We start from the raw sequence: 20,839 nt of genomic DNA, 5'->3' as shown, positions 1-20,839 counted from the left end.
TTTAAAATGTTTTCCGTTTTCAATGTTTAATATTCTTAACAAATAAAAGTTTATAGATCTTTGAAAAGGTGTACCTGCATTATTATGCCATTATCATTATATTAGATGAAAATGGACTCAAACGACAATATTATCGTTTATCGCAATAATTTCTTGGACAATTTATCGTCCAGCAAAATTTGTTATCGTGACAGGCCTATTAATACCTAATGCATGGATCCAATATAATGATACACATCTGTTTTCCTTCTCAACTGTTTACGTTCACTTATGACATAGCCAACTGTATTTACGAGGATACTCACCAAGACAGGTATTTTGAGATAATTTTGTGTGTGTGTCTCCCTTAAAGCAGAAGGAGACGTCAAAAAGAACTGAATTTGGTGATCACGTGCTGTCGGAGACGTGGCTTTCTGTGTGTGCGCTTTGGGAGTGTGAGCATTGAAACAGCACACGAGTTCTGGATTGAGTTCTCTTTCACATGCTCTTGCTCTTTCCAGGAATTAAAAACACTTGCAAATGATAAACTTTCACCCTATGATGGTTAAAGTTTGCAGTTAATCCACGAATCACATGCATGCCGAACCATGGGGACTCGTCTGTATCAACTTCAATCTTTTACACCCCTATTCATGATGTAGCTACATCACCATGAAACATAAAAAGTTCAGGAAGAGACATGGGCTTTCAAAGATTGAAGAATTAGTGGTTAAACTTTATTTTTAATACTATTCCTCAGCAATACAACCTACAACCTTTTGTTTATAGTTATAATTTTGCATTAATAGCAACTAGGGTAATTTAGGCAACTGTGGTATGTTTTTCTGGCTTCATATATGATCTGAAATATATACCGTAAAACTTCAAATAATAGCCCGGGCTTCTATTTACCCAAATCGCCGAACTGCACCGGCTTGTATTTGAGACAGGCGTCTATAAGAGACAGGCCTTTAATTTAGTGTTGAGATATTCAAGCATGACAGTAGGAGATTAACACATTATATTATGTTTTATTTATAAGTAATTCGAATGTGTGTAACAAATAATTTAATGTAAGAAATGTCTTTGGCTATTAGCAGCATAAAAAAAAAACATAAAAAACGAAACGATGTGACAGCAATGGGCAGAACACAAGTTACCACTAAAATCCATCGAGCATATGAACTTGTTGCCGGAACACATCAACAAGAAAGAATGAAGGCTACCCTGTAAAACAACTGCAATCATGTGATAGAAAATTACTCTATTCATCACTATCATCATCCCCGCGATCCTCAATTACAAGTTCATTGGCGAATTCCTCCTCCACGTCGCTCTCCTCCACTTCTCCCTCTCCGGCCTCCGCTAACTCTGCCTGCCTTGCTTGCACTAACAGCTCCCGCCCAGATGCGCACGGCTCTCCCTCTTTGAAACAATGGATAAGGTGATCCTCGCTGAAGCTAGTCAGGCCACATACCTAAGGATAACATCCCGAAGTTAATGAAATATAATATCTCCTCTTTCTCCCTCACACACATACACACACGCGCGCGTGCGCGCGCGAATAGTGATGAGTCGTTCATGAACGGTTGCGTCTGTCACGTGAAATCTAATCAAAACATAGAACAGACGATCTGACTGGTTTTAGAATATCATGTATAACCCGATACTAAAAAACAGACCAGGCCTCTATTTGAGACCGGCCTTTATTTACCCAAACCTGTCGTCACACCAGGCGTTTAAAAGAGACAGGCGTCTATTTGGGACTCGGCTATTATTTGAAGTTTTACGGTATCTGTTTTTTCAACAGAAAGAGAAAGAGAGCAGCATCTCCAGTTTCTAGATGTGTGTCAATGAAGAGTAACAACTTCATGCATTGTCCCATTGATCTCAGTATTGAAGCCGTGCCCTTTGACCTTGTGTGAGTATATACATGTACACTTAAAATTAATTCATTACCCTTCATTTAATTTAGGATTTTTTTTTACCTCTATTTATCTTATTTAATCCAAAGTAAATCATTTTTAGATTATTTACTTTGGACGCAAGTGCTGTTAAGTACAGAAGCTTTAGAAACCAAAACAACGGTTCAAAAACAAAAATATATAAAAGTGAGGTGAGCCACGCTATGCATTTAGTCGTTGTTACCAAGCAACAGGGGTAAACAGCTGCTGCTTTGATGATGCAAATGCACCGTAGTTTGGACCAAAATTATTTAATCTGAACACAGTGCAGCGTGAGAGCAATCGAACTCTGGTTCGGACCAGGCAGAGCAATCGAACCAAGTGTGAAAGTACCCTAAATCTTCTTTCATCATTCAGCTTAATTTAATTAAATTTAATTAATTTGATTTTGTTGATGCTAGAAGTCTAGTATAACTGTAATGGAATTATGACAATTTTGGTAATAGTTTACAAAGAAACTGAGTACAAAGTATTACTGTTACGTGTTAGCAGGGATGAGGCAGAAAGGGAATCCAGGTGCAAGCACAAGTTTTAATGGACAAACATAATTGCAAAATGATCCAGGAACAAAGGTACAATCCACAAAGAGAAGGCAGGAGACCAACAATTAGAGACCGACAACAGTAATACACAAACAGCAGTAACGGCCGACAAACAACAACTGAAGCACAGAGGTTTAAATAGACAGGCTAACAAGGGGCTAATGAGGGACAGATGTTGGTGACTGATGTCTTGGTAACTAATAAGGGTAACTATGGTGACAAACAAGGTACATGGCAAAACAGGAACCAAACACAGGAAGTGAACACAGAAACAATGGGGAACTAGGAATTCACTTTAACATAAACACTTTAACATAAAAGTCCTACAAAACACAAGACGGTGCAGGGATCGTGACAATTACATTCTTTTTCTGGTTTATAACATGCAACATTCACAAAGAAACCAACAGCATTAAAAAAAATTAAATTAAAAGGTAATCTGTGGGCTTTGCACTTTCGTGTTTCACTAAGAAGATTCCAGTGACTGTATCTCATGTTTCCTTCTGGCAGTTCTCTGTGTCCTTTGACAAAACATTGACATAACCTGATTATTGAAACCTTAAAAAAATGCAACTGCTCGAGTTTGCCCAAACTTCTACTGCAACAGTCATATGGAAATGTTGCAGAACAAAATACTTTATATAGATATGTACATATTTTAAATACCTTACAAGTAGGGATGGCTCGATACCACAATTTTGGTTTCGGTACGATACCAGAACCTAATACCTCGGTATCGATACTAAATCGATACCACAGGTGACAAATAACCGGCCTCAAAATTTAAGTGAATTGAAACAATTTTATTAAAAAACACTGCTTGAAACTCAGCAGTACCGAATGTGCAAACAAAAAGTATCAAAATGTAAAAAAAAAAAAAAAAGTCAGGGAACAGGGAACAGGGAACAGGGAACAGGGAACCCCCCCCCCCGGTGGTAATAATATCCATATTACTACTATTACTCTTTCTCTCTCGGCTGATTCCTAGGGGTCGCCACAGCGGCAGTGATATGCCATTCATTTTACTATCACTAATACTAAAATTAATATTACTAATCTCTTTATTCATTCAAATTCAATTAATATATGATTGTTTGAAAGTGCAAAAATTATGAGACCTAAACTTCATTGGTTCTAGCGTGTCATGCAAGCACATTTGAGCTTTCGTGTTTACCGTATCATATTTAATTGATAAGCTTTTATGTATGTGCGCTGATAAGCGTTGTGAATAGAAGTCTAAATTAAATCAGTTGAATGATGCTCACCTGTCGATCTCTGAACTCTTTGAACAAGTCAGGATGAGCAAGTGACAAGTGATTAGCTAGATTGTGTTGCCTCCCGTGGCTAATTTAAAGCAGCGTTTGTAGAGTGGTGCATTGAGGTCTGTTGCTTTACCTTTCTCATTACTTTTGTAGGGCAAAGTAATGCCATTTCACTCCTACTGCTCTCTTTATTTATTAATTTCGGGCGTGTAGAATGAGCTTCATCTGTTTGATCCATCGTGTTCCTCCGTTGTCACCGTTTGCCGGTTTTGCGTGACCCGCGTCAGTTTGGGTAGCGCACTGCCGCCTAGCGGTGAACTTCAAAACAGCAGCACATCAAATACCGAATTGAGCAAAATCATGATATTGTACCGTTTGAAATATAATATATACCGGTATTTTTGCAGTACCGGTATACCGCGCATCCCTACTTACAAGGTACAGTATAAGTGGGCACAAAGTAAAAATAATTAACAGTGTGAAAGGGTGAGAAAGATAAACATAAACAACAACAAATATTCCTTCACCAGACTGACTGGACCATCCCTCAGATATAAACACACACACTCAGACATACACACACACCTCAGAGGACACAATCACACCATCACTGCGGTCATAATAAAAAAGAGCAGAGAACTCTTGAACTTGACTGAACTTGAACACATAATGGAGAATGTGTCCCTGAGAACAGGGAACGAGACACTGCGTCAATGACGCTTTGGGGAACGCCTAACGTGAACCGGTGTCTGAAACGCTTATCTAATAACGGCAATCCTATTTGCTGGCGACAGCCTATGACGTCACTACTAGTGCGACCCGGAAGTATATAAGGGGTGCCTAGAGAACATATCAACAACTTATCGTCTGAAGGGACTGTTCAGCAGGCATTCCCAGTGTCTCGTTCCCTGTTCTCAGGGAACAAAGGTTACAGTCGTAACCAGAGACATTCCCTTTCGAAAGAGAACTCGCATTGCATCGATGAATCTTTGTGTAACAATATATCAATGCCACCATGCTGAGGGGAGTGCATGCCAAATTATGGCTGTGACAAAAATGTCAAAGATGGCAGTTTCACTGAAATGCCAAAACACTCCCCCTTCGGGTCAAATACAGCCTGTCAGTGACATTATTCCCTACGGCCACTGCCAAAGCTATAAGCCTCAAAGAGGCCTCCAATACAATGAAGGCCTACCAAGGCCACTCAAATGCTTGGAACCAACAACACCCATGGAAGGGGTTCCTTTAAAGGAATATGGCCAGGGTGTCCAAAAGGAGTCCCGTCCAGTCACTTTCTGAGGGGGACATGAATTCAACCCCACATGCTACCAGGGAGGCTGACCTGGACTAATTTACTGACCTAGTCTTGCCAACAACCCGTCTGTTTCTCTAACATATCTTCCCTCACTTGTGGAAGGTATCCGATAGGAAGGACTGCAGATAGTGGCAGTAATCGCTCACAGACTAAGACACATGAATATTAAATGGAAGCCATCTCACACAAAAAATTGTCTATTAGATGCTTGGATGAACGGTGGTCTCACTAGAGAATTTTCCATACAGCCAACCTGTTCACTACTACAGACGGGCATCCTGGAGAGTAGAACTCAGCATAGCGCTTTCTAACCCTTGCAAACGAGGGGAGTAACTCTACTCAATCATGGATCTGCACAGCCCTGTGGAGGCTGGGCACTCTAAAAGGGACCCTATATAAGGGGAGCACCTCCAGCTCTAAGGTTCACATTGCCAACAGGCAATGTACTCAGCAGAAGTGCTATCGACCCTTTAAAGCAAGGGGAGTACAATCTTATGCTACCGGATTATAGAGGAGGCCTACTGTAGGGCCTTCGGCTTCGAAAGTCACAGGCATCAGCCTGGGCAGTGCTTTGGCACTAAACAGAGTCTCTAACATCAATTGCCTCACTTGCGGAGGCATCCGATAGGGAGGACTGCAGATATGGCAGTAATCGCTCACAGACTGGATCATAGAGACAGGCATCCTGGAAAGTAGAACTCAGCATAGCGCTTTCTAACCCTTGCAAATGAGGGAAGTAACTCTGCTCGATCCTGGATCTACACAGTGCTTCAGGCCCTATGGAGGCTGGGCATTCTAAAAGGGACCCTAAGAAGGGGAGCGCCTCCAGCTCTAAGGTTTACATTGCCAACAGGCGGTGTACTCAGCAGAAGTGCTATTGACCCTTTAAAGCATGAGGAGTACAGTCTTACGCTACCGGACTATGGAGGAGGCATACTGTAAGGCCTACAGCTTTGAATGTCAGTATACCTATATATAGGAACTTCAGGGCCCTAATTTCACCATCCTATAAAAACCCTATTTAACACCCCCTTAATACTTTCTAAAAGAGAACCGTGGTCTATTATTCAACCTTACTAAAACCTATCGTAAAGGGAGGAGACCTACAGAGCTTAACCTGCTGCCCATAGAGCGATGGCCTAAACGACATTCACAAAATGGAGGCCTATCACCATAAGAGCATGAAAGAGCGCATTTACTACCAAACCTGACGCGAGACCTACAGAAGAGTTCCAAATTGAAGGAATAACAGTTAATAGGTCCAGCTTCAGGGCTGATGCAATAATCACTTGGGGTGAGAGATTTAAATGCTTCACATCTGTCAGCAGATCAGCCTGGTAGGCTTGCAACACCACCATTGTGTGCAAGGCATTACCAGCCAGACCTGCCACCGCATATGCCCTGCCATTTAAGCGCGCTGTCATATTTTAGTGGCTTAACCCTCTGGGGTCTGAGGTGTTTTCTGGGTCCTGGAGGTGTTCTGACATGCTCTGACATTTGTGCTTATTTCTGTTACTTGAGACATTTTCATGGCTAAAGTCTGATTACACTGTATTCAGCCCAAACTGTGCTACAATAATATGTCAGCAGCATGTATGTAAAAGTTTGTAGTTTTGAGATAATGACGTTTATGCGTGGTTTGTGGAAAAACAAAATCAAAATGTCACTGAAATAAGATCATGAAACTCATACTGATTACTTCTTCACAAGACTTTTAAAAATTATATCACGTAGCCTAGAATATTTGCTTCAAAACTATGTGAAAATCATCCTGCGTACTCATTCAGATAAAAAAATATATTGATTTAAAATTTGTAAGACATGTTTTGTGTAAGATAGCTTTATGCGAGGAGGCGTGAATTATCATGAATATTGATGTGTTTTACACCTGAGAAAGACAAAGACCCTCCCATAATGTCCCTATTAGGTGGGGATTGTGAGAGAACCAGAACACAGAATGAGTAGAGATCTTATAAAGAATGGCTTTTTGATTGCTTGAATTTATTTACAACACAACATTATCCAAAGATACACAACAAAGGACAAAAAAAGCACATTATAGACTTGAACAGTCACACCTTTGTGCCATTGAAACATAGTACATACCTGTCATTTCCAAGGTGTTTGATTTTTGATTTTACCATGTTCATGTACAGAGACTCATGTGAATGTTTAAGTCAGCAGGACTCATCAGTGGCATCTGGTCCCTGAAAGAAAACCCCCAAAAAATAAAAAAATAAAAAATAAAACCTGTGAACTCATATCAAGAGAAAATATAGGTCTGCTCAATTTTAAAATTGACTATATATATATATATATATATATATATACAGTATATATATATATATGGGTTATATATCAATATATATATATTGAACACCAGGTTTGTTGTGCCTTGTAGGCATATATGTGTAGGGCTGCATAAAATAATAACTATAGCCTATAGCATGCAGCCTGACGATTGAGCATATATTCAATAACATTTGCACTAGCAACCACGTACAGTACTGATAGCAATGTTGCTAAAACCTGATAAGCTTAGCACAGCATGTGACTATGACACCAGATATAAGCCTAAAACACAGCCATGTTCCAAATAACGACTGGGTTAAATAACATCCAAACTATAGTGAAAACACTTTTTATTAGCGACAAATCCTCATCCTGCAGCTCACTCTCGTGAGTCTCAGAGGGGCATGAGATAACTCAAAGAATATGGCATACAGGCTAATTCTGAATTACATGGATGATGCTCATGCTCGCAACAAGAGATGGTATTTAACCCTCTGAGGTCGAGAAACGCGCCGACGCGTTTTGCTGGATTTTTTTCACATAGCAGCAACATAAACTTAAATTACTCCGTCATTTATGGTTATACAGAAAAAAGAAATATAAAAAAATAATCTGTGATATTTCTACTTTTGTATGTGTCCACTTACAATCAAATCAAAACATTGTGCTTTTGTAAAATAAAGAAAATAAACAGGGTGTGCGTTCTGCCTCTCCGTCGCGGTGAACTTTTTTTTCTTGAGCACGTCTATAAACTGAAACAAAACTCAGCGAATACTTGTCACACATTTATGAGCCATATACCTTTATGCACATTTAAGTGTGTACTTTTAAATGATCGGATTCAAACTGAAAACAAATATTCTCTGTTTAAGTAATTTGTATAAAACCGACAGGATGTCCAGTATCTCAAACGCTTGCTAATTACTTTTTAATTCGACACGCCCACTCGCGCAAAAGTGATTCACATGCAAATCTCCACATGCAATGCGAACGCCCTCGTTACCTCAAACACAAAACACCAAAAAAACTTCACAAGTCTCTGCTTTTCGTCGAGTTTGGAAGACACGTCTGAGCTTACATTGGATTTACCTAAGAAGAAGAAGAACGCGATTTGAAGACAAGAAAGATGTAAGGTAAGAAATTCTTACTTATTAGTTTATGGTATTGTTGCATAAACTTCACATTGCAGTTGAACTGTTGCTAGATATATGGTGAATATTATACTATTTAGACCCGTGTTTACTGTTAAATACTGTTTGTGGATATCTGCTCAAACATAGATATGTATAACCATAATGTTTAATATTTTGGAGCGCGCTGTGGGTTTGAATGTATCATATTTTGGAGCGCGATCGCGTTTAGTGTATCCTATTTTGGAGCGCGCTGTGCGTTTGAATGTATCATATTTTGGAGCGCGATTGCGTTTGAAAGGAAAAATGCACCAAACATTAGGCTTTATGTTTTTACTATTATCTCATTTCATATCATCATAACGAATGGAAACATTTGAAGTAACATATGATAATCAATATATTTTTCTCTAGCGTAGTTGTTCTTGAAATCTTTTGGAAGATTTAATTTATTGTTATTATTTTATGCAGCACTGCGTAGCCTATGCCTACAAGGCACAACAAACCTGGTGTTCATTATATATTGTTGGAAACGTGTGTGTGTGTGTGTGTGTGTGTGTGTGTGTGTGTATGTGTGTTCTGTGAATTTTAAAAAGAAATTTTAACCAGAAAAATCTAAAATCTATTCCCAAAATCGTGCAGCCCTATAGTTTCTCTTGATATCAGTATGTTCACAGTTTTTTTCTTTTTTTTCTTTTTCTTTCAGGGACCAGATGCAACTGAGTCCTGCTGACTTCAACATTCACATGAGTCTCTGTATATGAACATGGTAAAGTGAAAATCAAACACCTTGGAAATGAAAGGTATGTACAATGTTTTTAGGAATGGCACAAAGGTCTCTGTCTTTGGATCATTGTTTTCAATGTGCTCTTTTGTCATTTGTTGAGTATTTTTGGATTATGTTGTGTTGTAAATAAATCCAAACAATCTAAAAGCCATTCTTTTTTAAATCTCCTCATTCTTTGTGCAAGGTTGCTCTGAATGACAGGGCCTGATCGCTCCTAATAGGGCAGTTAGGGGAGTGTCTTTGTCTTTCTCAGGTGTTGAAAGCTTACATATTCATGAGATGATCACGCCTTTCCGCATAAGGCTTTTTCACACAAAACACGTCTTAGAAATTTAAAATCAATATATTGTCTTATCTGAATGAGCAGTCAGGGTGATTTTCACATAGTTTTGGAGCAAATATTCTAGGCTACGTCATACAATTTTCAAAAGTCTTGTGAAGAAATAATCAGTATGGGTTTCATGGCCTTATTTCAGTGAGAATTTTTTTTTGTATTTTCACAAACCACGCATAAATGTCATTATCTCAAAACTACAAACTTTTACATACATGCTGCTGATAGATTATTGTAGCAGAGTTTGTGCTGAATACAGTGTAATAAGACTTTAGCCATGACAATGTCACAAGTAACAGAAAAAAACACAAATGTCAGAACACCTCCAGGGCCAGAAAACAGCTCAGACCTCAGAGGGTTAACCCCCTGGGGTCGATACCAGCTCGCTTTTTTTTTTTATCAGTTCAAAAGAGATTCATTTTGCTCTGTTGACTTTGATATTACAAACAAGTTTCATACATCAATCGATTCTGTTAAATGTGTATTATTTTTGTGTATACTCACAATAAAAACAAAGTGTTGTGCTTTTTGCCAAATAAAGAAAAATAAACACGAAGCGAGTTCTGCCTTCTCTCTGTCAGTGAAGTCCATTCTGAAACGCGTCCGAAAATGAACCATAACTCAGCGAATACTCAGTCAAACAGGCATACAGACACACAGGCATGAAGCTTGAATTCTCTTCTTTTAAATGAAGTAATTTATATAAAAAAACAAATATTCTCTGTCTATGTAATCTTTATGAAAAGAGAGAGATGTCAGTCATTCTCATCTCAGTTTTAATCTGCCCCGCCCACGGAGAGCGCGCGCTATTCAAACGCAAATGACGCGATCCCATACAAACTGTGAACGCCCACATATCAGCTCGAGAAAACACATCAAGTTTATTCAGATCATTGTACTTGTTTACACTGTCTCGCAGCGCTGTGAGGAATAATAATAATGGAAAATGTACCTCAGAAGTGCTGGTATTTCGAGGAACAACGGATGGAATACTGTAGTAAGTTTTTTTTCATTCTCAAGTAAATCGCGTTTCTGTGTGTGAATGAATGAACGGCAGAGATGCGCTGTTTACCACAACTCGCAAAAAGACGGTTTAAATTTGAATTGCGTTTCTGTGTGTGAATGAATGATCTGCTTTTAGCAAACTATTTTGCTATACTGAGTAAAAATCGACTGAAATATGTTGAAATAAAATGTATTTGTATAAGCAACGTATTAAACTGCAAATTAACATTTATATTCCTTATAATAAAAACGAAAGACCTATGTTACAGACAAATGAAAGACAACATTTCGTTGATTAGTTTTGGATAGATTACACATTTTTACTGTAAAATATCTGCCACCTCAAATAAGCTTTTGTTTGCCAATTTTTGCTAATATGTTAAATATAGTATGTTTTGTCAATGTAGGCTATATTCGAAGTAATGAATCCTTAACTTTGAAATATGTATGATAAAATGTATACTTTAGTTTTTACAAAGAAAGATTACACTTCAATTGTTGTTGTAATTGTAACCTTTTTAATAAAAAATATATATTTACAAGGTAGATGTAAACAAATTTTAAAAGGTAAATATAAGCCTTTTCTTTAAATAATTTTTATTGTGTTTTATTATTGACAAATTTGGGGAGAGGATACATATTCCAAAACTAAAAATACAGTATGAGAATTAACTGCACAATTTGTAAAAAAAATAAAATAAAATCGACATGCTTCCAACTGTGAACCAATTTGGTAGAATATATATATATATATATATATATATATATATATATATATTGCTCTTGAATTCTTTCTTGTGGCTATAGGTGACACACCTGAATGAATGGCTCATTAAGTATGTGGGCCCCATTGTCTCCTCAAGTGTGAATCACTAAATATGCATGATGGTGTTGAATCGTTGACGCCCCTTGCGCATATTGCCTTTACAAACAAAAAGTGTTTTACAAGATTTAAATCAATGTATTGTGTTATGTGAATGATTAGGTAGGATGATTTTCACATCATTTTGAAGAAAAAACTCTAGGCAACGACATCCATTAGTCAAAATTCTTATTGACACATATTTAGTATGTGTTTTGTGGCCTTATTTCAGAAACTTTTTTTTTTATTTTTTTTTATAACCATGCATAAACATTATTCTCTCAAAAATACAAACATGTACATGCATGTTGCTCACATATTATGGTAGCCCTGTTTGTGCTAAATAGAGTGTAATTATACCTTTGCCATTAATATGTTTATAAGCAACTGAAAAAAGCACAAATGTCAGGGCATGTCAGAACATCTCAAGGACCCCAAAAACCCCTCAGACCCCAGAGGGTTAAAGAAGAATTGATTTTGGTCGTTGACATCTTAGTTGTCACAGTAATTTTAATTACTATAATAACTAAAGCTGAGAACTTTAAAAATAAGACAAATTGGAATTGCATTTGACATTCTTGATTAACTAGCGATTAACTACATATACAGCATGGTGGAGTTGGGAAGGCAAACTAACTATATGTAAGGGAATTATTAATCAATATTTCTGTCAGGACCACTATCGTCAAATACGATTGACAATTAGCATACAGTTTGGATTGGCGGTATGGTTCCGTTCCGTTCAACAAGCGTGAATCTGATACTTAAATATATTTAGGCACAAATATGTAAGTTTGCAAAAACTGTGTACACTGACACCTGTCAATAATGTCTTAACCTTGTTATACTTGGTTGTAGTTTACATCTGTAGAAACCAAGAAAATATTTTTTATTTTTTTATACACTACCCCCAACACGACTGAGGCTGATAGAATGGTTAATACATCCTGATGTTAGCGGCATATGTTGAGCACTATAGATCCAATTTAAGCTATGAATAAAGTGTACTTAATCATTCATGAACATGATTTCTGCTCCCTTTGTACTGATTCCATCGGCTGTGGAGGTGAAGATGACGACTCCCATGATTCCACACTCCTTCACAGGTTCATCAATCTACAATGTTGTTAGTGTTAAATAACAGACCTCTGCGATGAATGTACCTACTGTGTATTTTGCATAAGTATTGTAACGTTTCTTTATGTTTTATGGTACGGTCACTTTTAAGTTTTATGGTAATCAGAGAAGAGGAGAACTGCGCATGTGCGCAGTGTGTGAGATTCAGATTTGAGAAGTGAGCAGAGGAGTTACCCGCTCTACCGACATTTGTGTTCTTTCTTTTATTTCTCTTATAATTGTAACCTGAGTTGGATGTTTTGTATAGGCTACGTTTTCTCGCTCGATCCCCATGTATGTGGATGAGTGCATGACGTTTAAGCGCCTTTATTAAACACGGGGGGAAAGACGTCATCGACTCTCGAGCATCTTTTTTTTTCCTCCGACACCCGTCGTTTCCTCTCTCTGGGCAACATCACAACTTCTGTGTTACAGTATGTTACCGACAATCTAGATAGCTTTAGCCACAAGCATATGCTAACTTTAACACAGCATGTTGCAATAATGAGCTAGAATAAAGAGTGAGCATTTTTCCAATGCAACCAGATAAGCCTAAAACAATGTTTGAATACCACAGCATGTTGCTTCGGAGAGTATGCGCAATAATACTAGAAGCTTAAGTAACAAGCATATATCCAATAACATTTGCACTAGCAACCACGTACAGTACTGATAGCAATGTTGCTAAAACCTGATAAGCTTAGCACAGCATGTGACTATGACACCAGATATAAGCCTAAAACACAGCCATGTTCCAAATAACGACTGGGTTAAATAACCTTAACATCCAAACTATAGTTAAAACACTTTTTATTAGCAAGGTAACATAGATCAGCAGTTTACAAAATAAATTCATAAGCACATAACACAAGAACACTTTTAAAATACTACCAAGTCTTTATGGATTATTCTAACACATACAACTAATATTTAACACAAAAACGTGCACACACACACATTCACACACGTTTACAGAAAGAAGGAAAGTGAGGAAAGAATGAGTTTAAGAGTGAGATGATGAAATCCCAAGTTTCTAGCAATATATGCACTTATAAGACATGACCTGAAAGAACCATCAATCATAATTTAACCCTTCTATCGTTTCTTAGGTTATTACATTTTATGTCAATGCATCAGTTCAGCTAAGAGTCTGGAGGCTACTTGCGTTTGTCTTTGTCAACTTTCCTGATGAATTTGAACAACATCAGTCTGATTCAAACAGGATACTTAAGTAGCGTTTCACTACAGCAGTGTTTATGAACTATGGACTCCCTCCCCTTTATCTGACACATCCAATTCAGATATTGACGTTTCTTCTAATGAGCTGATGAGTTGAATCGTTGATATACAAATTGTGCAATATTGGAGGAGAACAAAACCTTGGGGAACTTTATGTCAGGAAATCAAATTGCCACAATAGATTTATTATATGCAAAAGAGGTTTATTAAAAACACTTCATTCTCATTGCGGTATGATTTTAAATAACTTTTATTATTTTAAATATTAAATACATTTAAATAATTTCTCTATATTGATAAAGGTCTTTTCTGATTATTTTTGTCTTCTGTTCATCTGAATGTCTTTTCAGTGGTGGGAGAGCTGACCAGATCCGATATGTGTCCTGTCAGACCTGCACGTCCTCCTCTAGTCAGAAACACATCAGTCATCATGACACAGAAGCAGCCCTGCAGCTCGATTCTCACCAACCAGTGCATGATGGTCTTCAGAGAGTCAAAGACCGACACAAAACCAGCATGAAGAACAAGTATGAGAAATTATATGAGGGAATCAAACTACAAGAGAATCAGACCCTCCTGAACAGGATTTACACACAGCTGTACATCATAGAGGGAGAGAGTAAAGGAGTGAATGAAGAACATGAGGTGCTACAGATGGAGAAAAGTTACAAGACACTCCAAGACACTCCAATCAACTGCAATGACATCTTTGATCCTTCACCTGAAACTGGATGTGAGGTGATGAAAAGAGAGAAGAAAGACACAATAAAGTCTGTTCTTACTAAAGGCATCGCTGGAATTGGAAAAACCGTCTCTGTGCAGAAGTTTATTCTGGACTGGGCCGAGGGAAAAGCCAATCAGGATATAGATTTCATGTTTGTGCTTCCCTTTCGAGAGCTGAACTTGATAAAAGATCATCAGTACAGTCTTCACAGACTTCTGCTGGACTTTCATCCTGAACTTCAAGATCTGGACTCAAAGATTTATGATGAATGCACAGTTGTGTTCATCTTTGATGGTCTGGATGAAAGCAGACTGACACTGATGTTTTCAGACACTGAGAAAGTTTTTGATGTGACTGAGACTTCATCAGTGGGTGTGTTGATGTCAAACCTCATGAAAGGAGATCTGCTTCCCTCTGCTCTCATCTCGATCACCACCAGACCAGCAGCAGCCAATCAGATCCCCTCTAACTACATCAACCGTGTGACAGAAATTCAGGGATTCAATGAGCCCCAGAAGGAGGAATATTTCAGAAAGAGAATCAGTGATGAGCATCAAGCCAGCAGAATCATCTCACACATCAGAAGAGCAAGAAGCCTCCACATCATGTGCCACATACCCGTCTTCTGCTGGATCTCAGCCACTGTGCTTAAAAATATCCTGAAACAAGATCTCAGTGCAGAAATCCCTCACACTCTGACTGAAATGTACATACACTTCCTCCTCATTCAAACTAGTATGAGGAACCAGAAGTATGAAGAGAGAGATCCAGATAAACTCCTGCAGTCCAACAGAGACGTGATTATGAAACTTGCTGAACTGGCTTTCAATCAGCTGATGAAGGGCAATGTGATGTTCTATGAGGAGGACCTGAGAGACAGCGGCATAGACGTCACTGACGCCTCAGTGTATTCTGGGATTTGCACTGAGATCTTTAGGGAGGAATCTGTGATTTATCACAGAAAGGTTTACAGCTTTGTACATCTGAGCTTTCAGGAGTTTTTTTGCAGGACTGTATGTGTTTTTCTGCTATTTACACAAGAACAGTGAGGTTCTGAATATGTTCCTGACAGGAAATTCCAGAACTCAGTGTGAAAATAGTTCTCTGGATGTGTTTCTAAAGGAAGCAGTGAATAAAGCCTTGGAGAGTAAAAATGGACATCTTGATCTTTTCCTTCGATTCCTTCATGGCATCTCACTGGAGTCCAACCACAGACTCTTACAGTATCTGCTGATTCACACAGAGAACAACCCAGAGAGCATCAAGAAAATAATCCAAAACCTTAAACGAGGTCAAAAAAACAATGTCAGTCCTGAAAGATGGATGAATCTGTCACACTGCTTGATTGAGATGAAAGACAGTTCTGTTGTTAATGAAATGCAGGCATTTTTAAACTCTAAAACAAAAAGAAAAAATCTTTCTCTTGCACAATGCTCTACTTTGGCAAACATGATTCTGATGTCCGAGAAGGTGATGGATGAGTTAGATTGTAATAAGTTCAACATCAAATCAAAAGAGGGTAGGATGAGACTGGTACCTGCCATAAGGAACTGCAGAAAGGTTATGTGAGTATAAAAAATAAATAATATTACAATATGAACATAGGGCTGGGCGGTATATCAAGTTTGTATTGATATATATATATATTTTATAAATGATATAAGATGAGACTATATTAATATACAGTACTTTAATATTGCTAGCACATCCGAAAAATAGCGGAGTCTAATTTGTTCTAAACATTAGACATGCTTTATCTAACGAGTTATTTTGAAGCCCTAAATATTTACTTAACTTGTATAGTTTAACGTAGCTTGCCCTATCAGATTCTCTGACAGATACTTGGGCTGTTTTATGCGTCTGAGATGTGTTGTTTTCCTTAGTGCATAGCTTACATTTCACAGGTATATTCTCCATCTGTAAATATTAGAATGTCCTGCAAAAACATTTTCTCTCAGGAGTGGACAAGCCTAATGGACAAACCTAATGCAAACAAATTTTCACTAAACTTCACAGACTTCAGTGAGTGAGCGCCGGCGCGTGCCAAACAGATGGAGCACAATAAATAATTCTGTATTTCTGACTAAAATATACATTTTGTTAAAAAAAAATGTTTTGGGGGACATTAAATGTGACGTGTAGTATTTTAAATCTACAAGTAAATTTATTTTTATCATATCAGTATAAAGTGACTATTATATGGGGTAATCAAATATAGACTGATATGATATGATGATATGATGACTGATTATACTAAGCTCAGATGAGTGAATGTGTAAATCTGACATTTAGGGCCAGATATACTAACAGCTTTCTCCAGCGTAAACCCTCTCTTTGGCATAAAAAAAAAACTACTGTCAGTATATACTAAAGACATGCAGTGAAAATTTTGTGCTAAAATAGCGTGAACAGGGTTATTTTTGCGACTGCCCTTGTTGCATATGCATTTGTAGGAGTTTCCCTTTCAGATTCAAAATGTATGGGAGGAGAGAATTTAAATGAATCATGGAAGGTGATTTACTAAGGTTTGCACTAGTCAATTTACTGGTGGTTACACCATTATTTAACGCCCCAAAGAAGCATGTCTTGAACCAGACTCTAATTTGCGCTGCTCTTGGTAATGTGTGGGTCATTATTGAAATGATCTGTCTAATGTTCTTAAATTTGCATATCGACAGTAGATCATACGCAGAACTTTCCACTCCCATCTGCACTGTTTTGGAATTGTGCTCTCACGCTAATTTTTCCTGTATAGTAAATCTGGCCCTTAGTCTGTGCTTTTGTTATTATTTTTCATTTTTAGTTTAGTGAATTTAGCTTCTGCTTAAAAAACAAACAAAAAAACATTACTATACTATATATATATATTTAGATTGTATTGTTTGTTTTTACAATGTTAGAATGAAAAGTGATTTTTCACTTTTTTTTGCCCATGTATATATAGCATAGCCTAGGGCTGCACTATAATGGTTAAACTGATAATCACGATTATTTTGCTCAAAATTATAATCACGATAATTAATCACGATTATTCTCATTTGAGAAACTACAGAGAAAGAGAAGAGACAGTTAACAATGTGTATATATATACACCTAAAGGATTATTAGGAACACCATACTAATACTGTGTTTGACCCCCTTTCGCCTTCAGAACTGCCTTAATTCTACGTGGCATTGATTCAACAAGGTGCTGAAAGCATTCTTTAGAAATGTTGGCCCATATTGATAGGATAGCATCTTGCAGTTGATGGAGATTTGTGGGATGCACATCCAGGGCACGAAGCTCCCGTTCCACCACATCCCAAAGATGCTCTTTTGGGTTGAGATCTGGTGACTGTGGGGGCCATTTTAGTACAGTGAACTCATTGTCATGTTCAAGAAACCAATTTGAAATGATTCGAGCTTTGTGACATGGTGCATTATCCTGCTGGAAGTAGCCATCAGAGTACATGGTGGTCATAAAGGGATGGACATGGTCAGAAACAATGCTCAGGTAGGCCGTGGCATTTAAACGATGCCCAATTGGCACTAAGGGGCCTAAAGTGTGCCAAGAAAACATTCCCCACACCATTACACCACCACCACCAGCCTGCACAGTGGTAACAAGGCATGATGGATCCATGTTTTCATTCTGTTTACGCCAAATTCTGACTCTACCATCTGAATGTCTCAACAGAAATCGAGACTCATCAGACCAGGCAACATTTTTCCAGTCTTCAACTGTCCAATTTTGGTGAGCTCGTGCAAATTGTAGCCTCTTTTTTCTATGTGTAGTGGAGATGAGTGGTACCCGGTGGGGTCTTCTGCTGTTGTAGCCCATCCGCCTCAAGGTTGTGCGTGTTGTGGCTTCACAAATGCTTTGCTGCATACCTCTGTTGTAACGAGTGGTTATTTCAGTCAAAGTTGCTCTTCTATCAGCTTGAATCAGTCGGCCCATTCTCCTCTGACCTCTAGCATCAACAAGGCATTTTCGCCCACAGGACTGCCGCATACTGGATGTTTTTCCCTTTTCACACCATTCTTTGTAAACCCTAGAAATGGTTGTGCGTGAAAATCCCAGTAACTGAGCAGATTGTGAAATACTCAGACCGGCCCGTCTGGCACCAACAACCATGCCATGCTCAAAATTGCTTAAATCACATTTCTTTCCCATTCTGACATTCAGTTTGGAGTTCAGGAGATTGTCTTGACCAGGACCACACCCCTAAATGCATTGAAGCAACTGCCATGTGATTGGTTGATTAGATAATTGCATTAATGAGAAATTGAACAGGTGTTCCTAATAATCCTTTAGGTGAGTGTATATATATATATATATATATATATATATATATATATATATATATAATAGGGCTGCACGATACTGGGAAGATATGCGATATTGTTGTTGAGTATTGCGATAACGATATTTCTTGTGATATAACATTTCCATAGATAAATGCTATTTTTATTAAGTTTTTTAAATCATTTATATATGTAATGATCATACTAAAATAAACAGGTAGGCAAATAGATATTCTTCTGATCTTCAGAAGAATATCTCAGTTTTTTCATAAGGAGTTAACGAAGATTAACCAAGATACCAGTTAATCTAGTCCAATTCTATGGTAGTTATTTATGTTGACATTGACATCTAGTCAATAGATCTGGTTTATGTAATAAAGAATCACTTTTATTAGGCTTATTATTAGACTTTCCAAAATAAAGTTCTGTATATATAAAAAAGACTACATTTTTAAAGCCTTTCCTGCAGTAAAGTCCAGAGAATTAATTGTCAACTAGCACAGTCTTTTCTGGTGAAGTTTGATAATCAAGAAAGTATTGCAATCTTATGGAGACACCAGCATGCCTTTTAAACAAAGTCCTTCTTTTTCAGATTAACAGACTGTAATCTCACTGATCAGCACTGTGGAATTGTGGCTTCAGCTCTACAATCATCAAACTCCCCGCTGAGAGAACTGGACCTGAGTAACAATGACCTGCATGATTCAGGAGTGAAGCTGCTCTGTGCTGGACTGAAGAGTCCAAACTGTAAACTCAACATACTGAGGTTTGCTTTCATATTGATTTATTCAATATGTTAATTCAAACATATTCACAAATTTTCACAAACCTTCTGTAACATCCCGTCAGCCCTAGGAACTGCCACACCTACTTTTTGGTTTTGGGTCTCGGGAAGATTGCAACTGCTGCCTTCTTACTAATTTGGTGACGCACCTGTTCGTGACCCAAGTGAAAGTCCAGATACCTGACCTCCACACGCCCAACTGTACACTTTTTCGGGTCGGCCATCAGCCCGGCCACTCTCAGCGCTCTCAGGACAGCATTCAGATGCTCCATATGAGGCAGTGGCATATGCAACTTGCAGCCGAAGCATCCTGACTATGAGACTCTGGAAAGTGGCCAGTGTCCCGAACAACCCGAAAGGAAGCAAAATGAATTGGTGTAATCCAAACGACATTGTGAAGGCTGTTTTTTCTTTAGACATAGGCGATAAGGGGATCTGGCGATCTTTCCGTTAAATCCATGGTCTACAGCTGTACCAAGCCGATTAAGCAATTCGTCAACCCTCTGCATATTTCGATTGAATTTTGACAGCTTTCACCTTGCAATAATCTACACAGAACCGTACAGAGCTATCAGTTTTACTGAATGAGATTCGTTTGACCATGCAGGGGTAAAAACATGCATATTCGGCTTGCAACCTGCCTACATCAGTGAGCTGCGAGGGCAAGAGGTGATTTCTTCCCGGGGCCAGAGTGAGAGAATGAATTTTGGTGCTCATTTATGGCCCAAGATCATCATCTCCTCTCACTGCCGTCGCAAGCATCACCCCACTTTATGTTGATCGATGCAACCGTTGCAACCGTTGATCGATTGCTCCTGTCTGCCTCGCTGCCTGCTGTGAGTGTGTTTGTTTGATTCAGTGCGGTAAGCTCCGTCTTAGCCCTATATTTCTTTGTTTTGAACCATCATTTTACTACCATTTCTAGTTGTTTATACTACTACATTTTACCCAACATCTCAGATTAACCTGACATCGCTAGCTTTTGTTATTAGAACTACTAGCACAAAACGCTAGTAATTCGCTAGCCTGTTAACGCGCCACCCGTGCGCTCAGCTATTTTTATTTATTTATTTTTCTCTCGCGCGTCCGCGCCTTTGAGTTCATAAAAAGCTCAGGTGAGTAAGAATCACTCAACAAACACGGTGAGTAATGTCTTGTCCTGTTATTGTCACTTGCACTTCATGTCACATGTTTAGTATAGGCTTCTCTGTCGACAATAT

General features: G+C 38.2%; 1 protein-coding gene and 1 pseudogene across 2 annotated transcripts in view; both read left to right on the top strand.

Annotated features, from left to right (window-relative positions):
* The window catches only part of LOC309499923 (uncharacterized protein), a 389,370-nt gene that overhangs the window by 118,361 nt on the left and 250,170 nt on the right, over nucleotides 1-20,839 (top strand). The window contains exon 10 of the mRNA XM_082171466.1: nucleotides 19,428-19,601. Coding sequence (XP_082027592.1) covers nucleotides 19,428-19,601 — 174 coding nt within the window. The remainder of the gene's footprint in view (nucleotides 1-19,427; nucleotides 19,602-20,839) is intronic.
* On the top strand, nucleotides 1,801-16,120 carry LOC309476900 (NLR family CARD domain-containing protein 3-like; annotated as a pseudogene). Its single transcript, XR_014211745.1, has 2 exons — nucleotides 1,801-1,900; nucleotides 14,178-16,120. The product of XR_014211745.1 is annotated as an NLR family CARD domain-containing protein 3-like (transcript).

Source organism: Leuciscus leuciscus (assembly GCF_965113295.1).
Source record: "Leuciscus leuciscus genome assembly, chromosome: 1".
Classification (NCBI taxonomy): Eukaryota; Metazoa; Chordata; class Actinopteri; order Cypriniformes; family Leuciscidae; genus Leuciscus; species Leuciscus leuciscus.
This window is presented reverse-complemented; position numbering and strand designations above follow the sequence as displayed.